Genomic DNA, 14,689 nt, shown 5'->3' with positions numbered 1-14,689 from the left:
GTATGTAGACAGTGAGTAATTGATCTGCAGACAGAGAGTATTATTGAAGCTGAGCACGTTCGTTGTTATAGCGTTTGTTTTAGCATGATTGTTGAAATTAAGTGTATCGTAAAGTTATATTCGGAAAGAATAAACCAGTTTTATTAAATAAGGACTTGTGTCACTAAAGTTTCGTCGGAACGAAGTTACGGAAAATTAATTAACAAACGGAGACGTAACAATATGCTCTATACAACCCAGTACTTTGATAAATTTTTGAAATAACTGTGCATGATAGTGCCAGATAATTCTATTGTTATTCCTAAAACTTCATAAATCCTTCTTCTTTTATGAGCACAGATAACCCTCATGTATCTTTGCATGAATTTCAAACCAAACGTTCTTTTATGTACATTATATATTGACAATCTTTCTTAGGGAGGGTAATGATGCATTTTCCCCAAAGGAGTAAAGTTTTTTATTACTGATTAGATCAGTAATAATAAATAAAGTAATGGTCTAACTCAGGCAGTATTTCTGCTGATTAGCTGCTGAGTGAACATGTGCATGGTCCTATTAACCTTTTCACAATGGGCTCGGTATAATATACAAGTTACATATTTATACTATAACTTTTAATGAAGTAAGAATGTATCTTCACCAAATTTGTTAGACTTTTAGTAAAGATTACAAGTCTTTCATACACAAAAAATCAGATATTTTAATGAAGTATTTCTATTATAGATTTTTTGTGAAAATATCGAGTCTGTTTCATTACCAGTCCAAGTGCAAAGTGATTTTCATGTTATAACTAAAAAACTATTGTTCATCCCCAAAATCTCAAATATTATTTGTGTAATCTCTAAAACTTCCTAAATATATTTCAAACACTTGTTTTCAGTAAAACACCATATTTTTTTGTTATTTTCTCTATCCTTACTCTATGGGATCTGTCAATTTGACCGGCCTCATAATCACTATAAAAAATTAGGAAATACATTTAAATTATGCTTTTTTCATCCCAGAATGACTACAGATTATAACAAGAAAACACAAATGTTTAATCTAAGTAGTTTAAATCTCATAACATTAGACATATATATATATTTAATATTTTTATTATATTGACCTTCCAGCCATGCCTGGCTAACAATACAGAAGTTACAATGATGTGGCACACATGCACTCTTGATACCATATCCAATAATATAAAACTGACCTTTAGTCTTTACAAAATGACCTGTCTTGGCTGTGTTTTAGTTGACTAGTAATTTGTAAAATACAGTTACATTTCTATTATTATACATTATATATGTATATAGATTATTACTATTTATAAATAAGTTATTAAACTTATTTTTCTTAAAACATAGAACAGTAAATAAAGAAGTAAAGCAAACAATTATCTGTTCTAATTATGACCTTTGTACTCATTTGCTGCTTGTTGTAGGTTGCGAAACCTTATGAAATTTCCCACATGTAGGATAAGAAGAGAAAATTTTTTTTAGGTTTTATATATACATTTTAAATAACCCCCCAAAAAATTATAAATTACTATATTGATACCATAGAATTCCACTATAATTTATAAAGCATAGTAACTAAGGTGTATTTTGGTCTAAAAAAATATGAAATTTCAAACTCACTAAATAATTACCTTATCATTTGAAATTTTGTGTGAAAAGAACGAGACTAAAACAATAACACATCAAAATGGCCGAGAAAACCACTAGGAGGACATTCTGATTTTACAATTGGTTATTCATGTCATATATAAAAGTAAGTTTATATAAGGGAGCATTTCCAAAAATCGAAAGAGGTGGGTGGAGGTCCACTGTGTTTGATTCAGTACATGAGCAATATCTCAGCAAATAGAAAAGATAAGAGGTTCTCATTTTATATTCTCGCTTGTCAATATTGGTAGTTTGAGTTCCTAATTCATACAAAACTATAGACTTTGTATTTTAACATCACAAACATCTTATATGAACCAGTGCTGCATTCATCATACCACATGACACACAAAAATTGATGTTTAGCTGTGTTTTTTTATATTAACTTTTAAATTAACAAATTGAGTAATGAGTAGTTCTAAAATTTTAATAATAATCTACAGTTGGATACCAAACTTATTAACATAAATTCATGAAATATTAGTTCAATAAAATTTTGAATGCAAGTCAACAAACGAGATGACATGGCCTTCGACATGTGACCCATCGCGATAGGGTTAAAATGATTCAGAAAAAAACACAAATAGCCCAATCCTCTAGTTAATAATAAAACAATTTTTAACATCTCTTTCCATCATACTAGGTAACTCAGATATTCTAAAAGATATAAGAAAATGTAAATCATCTAAAATAAATCCACAAGCACTTTTAAGTTGGTTCAATCAACAAATTTTGATTTGGACCATCTTAGTGTTTAAAAACCTTTTCACTCTCTCTCTATAAAATGATACAGACAGTAACACTTTACATTATACACATTGTTTTCTGCTGAAAGGCTGAGTAAGAAATTAATTTATAGTAGAATTTCTAAGTGTTCTTTAAATCCTAATAATGAAATAATACACCAAAAACATTCACTTGAATTAAATCTACAACTCAGGAGGCTTAATCAATGTCTTTTGTTTTAGGTTACCCCAGGGCTACTGATGATGGAAATTATTTTTGGGAACAAGTATTATCAGAGTGGATTAGAAAAGCAGATACTCTTTAGTAATGCAATATAGCTTTTCAATTATTTGTTATTATACATTTTTACAGAATAAGCTTTCACATACATAACTAACTGTTAATTAGGTGTTTCACCTAAACCAGTAAATGAAAAATATAGATAAATAAATCTAATAACACGTTTATTTAAAGCTGCAGGTTTTAATCATTGAAAAAATCCATTTTGCTGAAGAATACTCTAGATTGAGGTTCAACATGTTTAAAATACTTGTAATTGTTATTCAAAAATTTTCATAGAATAATGCTATTTATGATTCAAAAGTGCTTTTACTTATGTATATAAATTTTAGTTACATTCAAACTGCAATAAGTGTATTAAAGCAGTATTAGCTCCCTAAGAATAACCTTTTTATCAATTTGCAGAAATCTCTAAAATCCAAACTGAAGAAAAAAACTCATTTCTAGATGAATATCTAACAGCAAAACATATTTAGAGAATCTGTTTGGCTGTGTTAATAAGGAATAAATAGGGTATAAAAAATATAATATAGCTCAAAGATGGCAAAATGAAAGTTTAGTAGTTTCTGTTCATACCTCCAATGAAAGTTTTTTCATGTAAGGAGCAGTAATCTGTGAAATCCGTTTGCCAGTTATAGTGCTTCCAGTAAATGAAATAGCTTTTACATTGGGATGTTTTGCCAAAAGCTCACCAACAGTAGATCCATATCCAAACACCATGTTCACCACACCAGGAGGTAAACCTAAAAAGCAGGTGGGGAGGAGATTATACATACGAAACAGGTAAACTAATTTACTAACACAAAGTCCTAACAATGTGTTAAAAGCATACATACATTTTAATATATACATATATATATATTTCTTCTATGATAAAAATATGAAAACAATTACCCTACCGTATGCTGATTTATTAACGAATATGAAATCATTACTGTTTATTTAAGTGAAAACCCAATGTACAAAAACAATAACAGAAACCTACCATCATTAACTTTTAAGTTTTCTTACCTAAATGGATGATGAAAAAATCTATCTTCATCTGTGATATGATATAAAATATAACAAAATTTTTTAAACTTACTTTGTAAAAGATAAGTTAAATGTATGTAGGCACAATGGTATAAGTTGCAATAGTTCCATAAAGTCAGTGCAAACTATCCATGTGTCAGGTGATGTAGTAAGAATCCACAGTTCTAATAATTGTGTTATGCTGCAATTAAATCTTACTTAGCTGATTACAAAGAATCAAGACTAGTCCTAAACAAAAGGAGAAATATTACTGTATGTCCACACATTATACAATAGGTATAAAAATGTCATAACATTTAACAATGTTGTCCAATGGTTATAAACTTTGGCTACTTAACTATTAAAGTTTAGTAACTTTTCTTTGCTACATCTGAGCACAACCTCCTATTAAGTCCTTGATGTTTGTGATCTGGATGAAATACTTGATAACTAATGGTGTGGATGAGGGGGGACTTATTCCCTGTTCTTGTAAATTCATTGGATTGTAGGGTTTCACTACATACCATGTCAATGCAAGTAGTCATTATTCACTACTGACACTAAATGGTACACTGGAGGCACCATAGTTACCACATGTGTTTTAGGAAGTATCATATCACTACAGGCCATGCTGTGTGCAATGTAGAAGCAAGGTCAGAATATAATAAGTAGACATGTAAATGTAGGATATGTGTGTATGCAAACTGACCAATGTTTATAGTTGAACAACTCCTTGGGATTGAAAGACATTAGCAAAACAAGGACAGAAATTGCAGACACTGTATTATTTCATTTCACAGGTTTACTCAAAATAATGTTAAAGAACATAACTGCATGACATTTCACCTTAGATACAAACTTACAGAAAATAAAACCAATGCAGATTCAGAAACAGTATTCAAAATCATGTTCAGTGAAAGCACAGTATGAACTTCTTTAAAAAGTTTAATAATTAACACTCACCTTGGGTTTTGGTGCTTTCAGCCCTTTTTATGTGCTTGAAGTAAGAACCTCCAAATGAACAGTTCATGAAATGCGAGTGTACAATATATCCTTCCACATTTTTGTCTTTAAAGCTGATTCTTTACTTCATATGTTTAATGTGAAATTGTAACAATTCTGCAATGGGACAGGTTATTTAATACAAACCATAGAAAAAGTTGTAGGGAATGGTGAAAAAACTGATCTGCATGTGTTCATAGTGGTTTTCCTGGGAGGTCTGTTCAACTAATAATTTTTTTGAATATTATTATTTATCTATAGTAATCATTCAGTCATGTTGAATTTTATTTGCTTCTAGAATTTCATCATGTAAACAAATAAAGTGAAGTTTCAAATTCTCTCATTTTTATACTGGGTAAACATGTATATTTACATTTCACTGCTATCTTATTTTTGTTAAAGTACCAGTAACTATACTGGGTATTAGAATGGTATTATTATATTTTCAGTGCTGCATGCCATGCCATTCTGATAATGTATACAAAAAATTCAGCTGTATGATTATATGCAATTAAATTTCTTAATAAAATATATACATATTGTTTTAAACTTAATAAAAAAGAAATTTTGTTGAGATTCAATGCAAAGAAATATTCCCATATGGTGATTACACCATAAATCTGAAGGCTTATAATTCTAAAATTCAGTTTTATCCCTATAGTAGGCACAGTGCAGATAGCACATTGTACAACTTGGCTCTTGAAAAAACAACTTAGATGTCATTATTTTAGTAATGAAACTAAACTGTTAAGACAATTTAACAGTACCACAATAGCTGCATTTTTTTCTGATATTTAAAAACTGATAGAAAATAAAGATGATGTCAGTGTGGTTAATGCTTTTATTAAAAAGAATAATAGCACAACTATAAGAATTATCATGACAAGAGAATAGCTCAAGTGGATTTTCTAATCAAATTTAAATGTTTCATAATAAATTATGTTGAGCTATTTACAAACTCTACAGTGTGGCATCGTCTCATTTGGATAACACCCTAGCTCTTGCTGCATTATAAGTAAATCCTTCCTTACCATAGCTCTTGTTGCATTATAAGTAAACCCTTCCTTACCCTAGATCTTGTTGCATTATAAGTAAACCCTTCCTTACCCTAGCTCATGCTACATTATAAGTAAATCCTTCCTTACCCTAGCTTTTGTAAATCAAGAATTATGAGAAAGCTGCTCAATGAAAACTGGTTATTAGTTTCCACTACAATCATATTGGTTAGAATACTTACATACAACTGAACAACACGATTCCATTACACAATTACATACCATTTCAAATTTCATTGATAGTTTTTTTTATTAGTAAATGTAGAAAAATATGGTTTAGTATTTAATACTTTTTTCTCTCTCTCTCCCTGGAAAACCACTATGTTCATGTTGCACAAATGCATAATGTAAAAGGTATGGAAGTTTCAGGTTCAGATCTACTAGACTACAAAACACCTCCTCCCCTCCCAATCAACAAGTAGAATTCAAAAAGAGACTCCAGAAAAGTACACATTTCCAACTTATCATATAATTATGGCACATGCAACTTTAAATCTGGGTGTAAATATTGGCTCATACATGTATTTCTTTCATTTAATTCTCTCAAGTATTGAAAATATTACAAGTGTAAGTGCTATCTACAATTGCTAAAACAGGTATTTGTTAAAATTGTTTTTATCATTTACTTCACAACTACCTGGTTTCAAGACTCGATAAAGGCACAGAATAAGTACATCATTCTCCCTAAAGTAATTACTGTAATGTTTCACGATTTTTATCACATTAATCCAAACTCTACATTTGCTTACTGTGAAAAAGATCAAGCCTTAATTATACATCTCTCTACACAATGTTTAGTAAAAAAAACAAAGTATGATAATTTCAAGTTACAATTTTCAATACTGTGACTTAATTTTTATCAATCAACTTTAAGTGTTAAGTGTTTTTATTCTCTAAGCAGTATTATACTACTAACTAATTATTAATATTAATGGAAAACATTTAATATATAAGCAATTTTTATTTATAACCTGAAGACAAAAATAGGTGAAAACTAAGCTTCCTGTTTCTAATTTATAAATATTTTAGTCCAGTAAACTGTATAGATATACTAAAAGTATTAACAGACAGCCTATGTTTTTCTATACTGAAATTGTATTTCCGATAATACTTACCTTCTCTCACACTTTAGCTTTATCCGAACAAAGGTTCTCTTCTTTGCCCATCTAAGCAATGGTATGAAATCTACCTCGTTTGCTTCAGTCGTTTTACCACACTATATCAACCCTAGTGATTTTAACCTTGTGACTCTTTCCACCTTCATCAATGCACCCTCTGTACCCAATCCATACATAAGCTCCCTGTTATTCTTTCTCCTTCACTTTTTCAAGACTGGCATGTTTATCAGACCTGAACACCAGCTAACATGGGGAGGAAGGGCAGGATAGTGTGAGGGGAGGTAGGTATTACCGGAAATACATTTTCGGTATAGGAAAATGTAAGCTTCCGAAACACACTTACCTCATCTCACACTTTAGATAGAATCCCACATTGAATAGGTAGAGGGGCCAGTGAGTGCAAGATCCACATAGAAAGCATCTGAGTAAAAAAACAGGTGTGCAAAATTCAGATACAATAAAGCACATTAGTGGGAGTCTGTACTGCTTCTGGAACAGATATGCTTTTCAGGTAGAATGAAATTTATACGTGGGCAATAAATGCCAACCAGCTACAGAGTCAACATTGTTCATTATCATGAGATTTGACCAGGCCCCAACCACACTTACAAGGTTCCATGTCTCGTTGTTGGAATTATATGGCTGTGGACTTGAAGCCAGATCCAAGGTATAGTGGCTAGGACATAGGGACTGCAATATGATATAATTGTATAATAGAAATATGATATGAAGGGAACCCAACCTGAAAGTTACAATAGGTTGCATATTGAACTTCCAGAATTATGGAGAGAAGGCAAGCAACACCTAAGTGGACAAACCCTCACTCCAACCTGAAGAAGCACAAAATGCAACACACCGAACTTGGAATTATGGGCTCAGGCACCCAACCTGAAAGTTACAGAATGTCACATACAAACCACTGGAATTACGAAGGAAAGACAAGTAACATCCAACCGGACAAGTGTTACCCCCAACCTGAAGATGCACTGAATGCAACAAACTGAACTCGGAATTAGAGAGCCAATTCACACTTCACTCAGCCTAAAGGAACAAAGCCTGGAATTATGAACCAAAATCCTAACTCCTCAACCTAGGAGACAAGGTAACATCTCTTGCTCCTGGAATTATGAGGAAGATGGGGAACAAACAAAGTTCAACTAATGTCTCACAGACATAATGCTCCTCATGCAGAATTACGAGGAGTTGAGGACCCTCTTCCATGATCTTGGAAAGTAAGAGAATGACTAAAAGAGAAGGGCCACACTCTTGCAACTGGATAGCAAAGTGTCATTTCTGAATTGGAATTATGAGGAGGCTCCCATGTTGGATGTACCAGCTTCCCACCTAACATCTGGGAAAACCATCCAGGGTTATGGGTGGGAGGGTAACCAGCTTTGCCCTCTTCTCCTTGAGTGGAATAAAGAATACAAACATCACTCAGGAGGATTAGACTTCTGTCCACAACTCCAATGACTGGAAACAGAGAGTGGTAAAGACTCCCTTGCTCCACTAGAAGAGAAGGGGAGAAACTTGCATTATGGAGTCCTGACGAACGATGCTAAAGAGATGGTGCAATAGGTGAACCACATTTCCTGTTTTGAAAAGCAAACCAACCTGAATTTGTTCAATCCAGAGGTTAGCAGGGATGGGCAAAGTGCCTTTATGCTTTACTCATGATGGCAGTCCAGTATTGTATGTGATATTTGATATAAAACAATTGTTCACCATCCAGAAAGTGCCAAGGTGGTCCCATGAAACTCTCCCATTTAAACAGAGCTCACTGTTACCAGGAATTTAGTTGTTAGTCTACTGGTAGCTAGTGTGGATTTGTAAAAACATACCTGACTAGGCAACACTGGCCACTGAATGGAATCCAAATTAAAATTATGAAAAGGTCCTCAAAAAGGAAAAAAATTAAGTAACTCACCTTTGTACAATTGAACTGGTGTGTGTGTAGAATAGCCAAACGGGGTAACTGAAACCCATCTGAGGAGGAGACTGTCTATAATATAAAGGTGTTAGGCGTGGTCCACATACCAGCCTGTACAATTTCTTCCAGCAAGTGACACAATCGAGCTGCCAGAGACATTGATATATGTCAAACTTGATGAGATGAGACCCAAAGAAGTCTCCAATGAAAGACCAGAGTAAGCTATTCAAACCAGTTAACAAATTCAACTTATCAAAGTGACAGGGCCTAAGTCGCATGAAACTGAAATATCCTAATGGATAAATAACCTATGATGTGGTCCCTGAAATGCTGCAGTGCATGCCAGCCTGAACCAGGCAGCATCACAAAACGATCTGGATCCAAAAGATTGTTCAAATGGGAAGTGGAAGGAAGATGAGTAGCTGAGAAAATATTATCTTCTTCCCTAGTTGGTGCAATTTTAGGTAAAAAGGACCTTGTTTCGATACAACAGAATAGAAATGGAATGGTACAGTATCCTGTGAACATGGAGTGCAAACACAACTGAACTTCAACTCCGAGCAAATAACAGAAGAAAACATGTTTTACGTGAAAGATGATATAGTAAGCATGACCTCAAAAGTTCAAAAGGAGGACATGATAATGCTTGGAGAACCACTGCAATATCCCAGTTAGGAACCTAGAAAGAGTGATGAGGATGGATAACTTCAAATGATTCGAAAAGTAATGACAAAACTTTACACAGAAAAACAAAAAGGAGAAGATAAGGCATTCTTATATCGGGCAACAGCCAAAGGTGCCAAACTTTTGTCAAACAACCATGTCCAAAATTTAGAAACATGTTGCACAGTGGGATGTGAAGGGTTATACCCATGTCTGAGAGACCATTGATGATAAGTAAAACATTTCCTTTGATAAACTTAATAGAAGAATGATGAATGGAATGTGTTAATAAGGACACCAGTCAAGATGTCAATCCCTGATGTCATGTGATAGACCGCATAAAAGCCAGGCATGAAGTCAAATAACACCAACTGCTGGGTGAAATGAAAAATGTCCAACCAAGGCTGATGTAGGAGAGATGGCCAGGGAGGATGGAGAAGAAGTGGACACTCCTGAAGATACTGGAGGAGTGGAAACCAGGGCTGACCTGGCCAATAAAGTGCCACTAGAAGAACTTGACTGGACATGGAGAGAATCAGTGACAGAATATTAGAAAGCAGATGAATCTGAGGGAATACATAAAGATGAAGACCATACAATCCTGGCTGAGAGCCTCTACTCCCAAAGTCAGAAGGTAAGGTACTGGAGATCAGAAGGGTGGGAACTGATCATTCCAATGTGTGGTGAAAGAGTTGATCTGTGGAGTCCCAAGACAAGAGCAGATCCAATGAAAATCTTGAGGAAGAAGAACCCATTCCATAGGAAGATCTTTGTTGGGATGAGATAACTAGTGGGCCACTAGATTCATTTACCCTGGAAATTGACAAGCAAGGAGAACAATCTGGTGTTTGTGTGCTCAAAGAAGAAGATCCACTGATCAAGAACAAAGAGTTCTGGAGTGAGTGCCCCCTTGCTTTGAAAAGGATGAGACTAATGTGGAATTGTCCAAATAAAGCATTTTCACTTTCCCTCACAACAATTGGAGACCTGAATCATAGCTCACTGAACTGCTAAAAGTTCTAAGAGATTGATGTGGAGAAAAGCTTCTTCTACAGTTCAAAGTTCCTTGAATTCCATTTTGTCTATACAAACACCCCAGCCCTGAAGAGAAGCATCTGTGAACAGATGTACCTCTGGCTATGGAGGCAGTAGAGAGACTTCTACAGTTGGGTTGTCCCTGTTCAACCACCAGCTGAGATTCAGCACACTGGAATTTGACAGTTTCACTTGACAATCCAGTGCAAATGTTCCACTGGTTCCATAACTACCACTGAAGGACCCTCATGTGGGCCTGACCTAAAGAAATGAGTAATTCCAAGGATGCCCACATCCCCAAAAGAGATATAACTGTGTGTGCTGGTGGAGAACTGCCTGTTCCATGGCCTGAAGGAATAGAGGAAAAGGTTGGCCCCAGCTGAGTCTGGAATTTAAAATACCCATAACTGAATAAAGTACTGTGTGGGAGTAAGAAAAGACTACTACTCTTTGATAAGACAACCAGCTCTCACAGCTTCTAATACCAGAGTTTGAGTGTGTAGTTCTGCCAAATGGCTGGAAAGAGAAAGAAGAAGTCAGTCATCCAGGTAATGGTGAGTGTGAACACTGAGAGAGTGAAGATGGTATGAAAAAGCTCTGAATGTCTGGCAAAAAATGTATAGAGCAGAAACAAGACTGATTGGTAGAGCACAAAACTGAAACACCTGGGTGTCATGCATGAAATGAAGATAACACCTTGAAAACTCAGCAACCAGAACATGAAGGTAGGCATCTGTGATGTCAAATTTTGTCATCCATAGTCTGCATGAAAAGAGCAACTGAAGGGAAAGAAAGGACTCCATTGTAAACTGAAGAGGCTGAAGGAAGAGATTGAGACAAGAAATATCAATGGCTGGTCACCAATTGTCTGTTTATTATGGTACTACAAACAGCAAAGAATAAAAGCCCTCATGAGAGAAGGTGACAAGCTTTATGTCTCTGTGCAGAAGATCCTGAATGGCTTGTGCTCAATGATTGAATGTAAGAGAGTCTTAGGGGAATGGAAAGCCAACTGATATGAGAAACAGAGGAGGAAGAAGCATTGACTAAAGGCCCAGTCCACTTCTGTGAAGTTGAAAGACCCACTGATGACCCATAGACACAAACCTTTTGAAAAAAGACCCCACAGGATCTAACTCAATAAAGTAGTAAGCAACACCAAAATCTGTGTTCCACCCTGGAGTAGGATCCCTGCTAGTAAGGTCAAAATTGCCATTGTGTCCCAATGGTTCATGGCACCAAAGCAGGAGGTCTGGAAACATGAACAGGAGATGTAGTAAACCATCCTATAGAAGAACTTTGGGACAATCGAGAAACCAGTATAAAAAATGAAGAATAGAAATGGACCCCATCTACTCGAGATTCCATGGATTCTGGAATTCCTGCAAAATAGACTGAGAAAAGGAGCTTCTCTTAGACTCCTAAGGGCCAATGCAGGATGGCAAACTCCCTCCAGAAAGGCATCTCTCTCCAAAAGATCTGAGTATCAAACCAACCAAAATACCAAGGAGAGAGCAGAAGCTTATAACCTAACCAAAATGGAAGTCAATAAGGGATTAAGACCCTCCAATATTTGAGAAGGGGATCTCTAATAGGCCTCAGACAACAGTTGCAAAGATGATAAGAAACTGAAGACTGTTGTGAGTGATAGGCAATTTCTGGAAAACTGAGATTGTTTAAGATGAACAGTGACATCTTGTCTAGAGTCTCAAACAGGAAGTAAAGGGTCTAACCTCTGAGAGTCAGTCCAAATAAGGGTTCATAGGGCGATGGTAAGCCAAGGAATACTAATCCAATCAAATGGGGACAAGGCATGGCAACATCCTCCCTCAAATAACCGGCAAATCTCCTTGAATGCACTGCAACATCTGGCAAAGGTGGAAGGACCAGGTAATCTAATGAACTAGTTTCTTCCAATAAAGAAGGTGAAGATTCATAAGCCACATGATAAATACTCAAAACATGAAAAACATGGCATACTAGTTTAAAAAAAAAGGTGCAAGAAGCACGACGTCTGTCCAAGGTTCACGAATACCTGTTTGAGTAAAGGAAGATGTTGGAAAAATAGTCTGAATTCTCACTAGTCCACCCTTGATCTCCCACAAACTGTGCCTCAGAGCCAACTGGATAAAAAACATCAGACTGCATGTAAGACTCTACCCCTCTGCATATAAAGATGCGCGGGTAATGTTAGAATTGTGAGATGGTAGAGGAGGGGCATCAGGCAACTTTGTGTCTGTGACATAAATGTGAGTATTCATATTCGAAAAAACCTATCCAAAATTTTGTTGTTGTTGTAAAATCAAGAAAATAAGCAATAAATACAAGCCCCATGAAAAGATATAAAATAATTCAAAAGAAAACATTACAAATGCAGTATTAGTACTGAAAAGAAACCAGCAGTAAACACGTAAGACCGTCTTCATAATTTTTGCCATCAAGAAAAAGTGAAGAGAGAATAACTGGGGGCTTATATATGGATCAAGTATGGAGGGTGCATTGATGTAGGAGGAGAGAGTCACAAGACTAAAATCACTAGGGGCAATATAGTGGAGTATAAAGACTGGAGCAAGTGATGTAGAGTTTATACCATTATTTAGATAACCAAAAAAGCCTTTCGTCGGGATAAAGCTAAAGTGTGAAAGGAAATGTGTTTCATAGGAATTTTTTTAACATATAAAACCAAAATAGATTTATATATCAATATAATTGAGTAAAAAAGGTCTAACAGTTCAAGTAAATGAAATACTTATTACTTGGCTAACAGATTTAGTTTTGATAAAGTGGAGTAATTAAAAAATACCTTGAAATCTATTTGTAGGACTTTCAAAACTGGTAATCCACATTTTTGTAATTTATAGCTTTTATAAAAAAAAATGTTTGCTAATGGTGCTAACATCATATGCTTTTGTGTTCATTCAATGCATGTCATTTAAGTTTTTGTTTTTTAATGTTCAAAATTATGAGGCTAGTACATAAAAATACAAAAAATAAAAATACCCTTACGTAAGATAGTACTTTAAAGTATACAGAATACCAGTAGTTTTTACTGTAGTGAAAAACAGCTTTAAAGATTCTGTTTAAGAAAGACATAATCAAAAATAAAATACAAAATTCAACAATTGAAATTATTTCATATAATGAAGGCTCAAATTACATAGCTCCTTATATGCAAAATGAGAAAGACAATTGAACAGAAATATTCAGAGAGCAAAAATAAGTACCAAAGGCAGTCAGATGAAATACATATAATGCTAAAATGATTTTCAATAGCTGAGAAGAAAATGTATTGGACAACATGGAGATGGTAGAAAAACCTTTTAGAGATTTTGTGCTTCCTCCTTTACTTTCAGCTTAAAGATATACAGGATACTTCATGTTCCAGAATGAATATGAAAGATCTAAAATCTTTTATATGCTTAAAAACCTAACCTATTATATGAATATTTTTATCAAAAACAAAACAAAAAAGGAACATTCAAAATTTAAATAAGTTACAGGTTTTGCCAAATAGCTTTACATAGTAACAATCAGAATGACTATTTCCAATTTACATAAAACATTATGACTATTAGTATACAACTACTCTTTGATAAAAAGAGCATTTCTTGTGTTTCATTCTGCTATAACTCCCCCTTAAAATCGAACCGAAACTTTATTTTATTTTATGTAATTTAAGAAATTCAAAACTATAAAGTGAGTCAAATATACACAACTTTATAATATTATGACATAACTTTTTGTTGGTACTATTACTGTTGTTTTGTAGAGAAACTATTTTAAATATGACAGAGTAAAGTAGTTTACAGAGCTCCAACATCCATAAAGTCTACTGTTCATATTTTTGTTTTTAAAAATTCATGAACTGTTAATGTTAGTGCAACAAGTTAGGTTTTAGATACTCCAATTAAACAAACAAAATAATCATTTTAAAGATAATTACGAATATTGAAGTCACAATATATTTAAAATGCTTTCACAGAAATATTTAGATGCAACTATGCTAGCCTAGAGTTCCTTAGGAAATACTGTAAAAATGTAAAGGTACATTTTATATCATTCTAATATCAATAAATTTATCAAAGATGAGACATAACAACAAGATTTTCTAGACAGATTGGATCATCCCATTTTTTCTCTAAATTTTCTACATCTCTTTCATATTAGAACTAAAATAACTTGGAATCAAAATTTTTC

The 14,689-nt window shown here is 34.1% G+C and overlaps 1 protein-coding gene across 2 annotated transcripts in view; it reads right to left on the bottom strand.

The window, feature by feature from the left end:
* The window catches only part of LOC106472110 (aldehyde dehydrogenase family 8 member A1-like), a 49,721-nt gene that overhangs the window by 17,717 nt on the left and 17,315 nt on the right, over nucleotides 1-14,689 (bottom strand). For both annotated transcript variants that reach the window (XM_013932736.2, XM_022400713.1), the window contains exon 5: nucleotides 3,255-3,421. In XM_013932736.2, coding sequence (XP_013788190.1) covers nucleotides 3,255-3,421 — 167 coding nt within the window. The remainder of the gene's footprint in view (nucleotides 1-3,254; nucleotides 3,422-14,689) is intronic.

The sequence above is a fragment of the Limulus polyphemus genome, unplaced genomic scaffold (assembly GCF_000517525.1).
Source record: "Limulus polyphemus unplaced genomic scaffold, Limulus_polyphemus-2.1.2 Scaffold5091, whole genome shotgun sequence".
NCBI lineage: Eukaryota > Metazoa > Arthropoda > Merostomata > Xiphosura > Limulidae > Limulus > Limulus polyphemus.
Note: the sequence above shows the minus strand (reverse complement) of the source record. Positions and strands in the feature narration are given on the sequence as shown.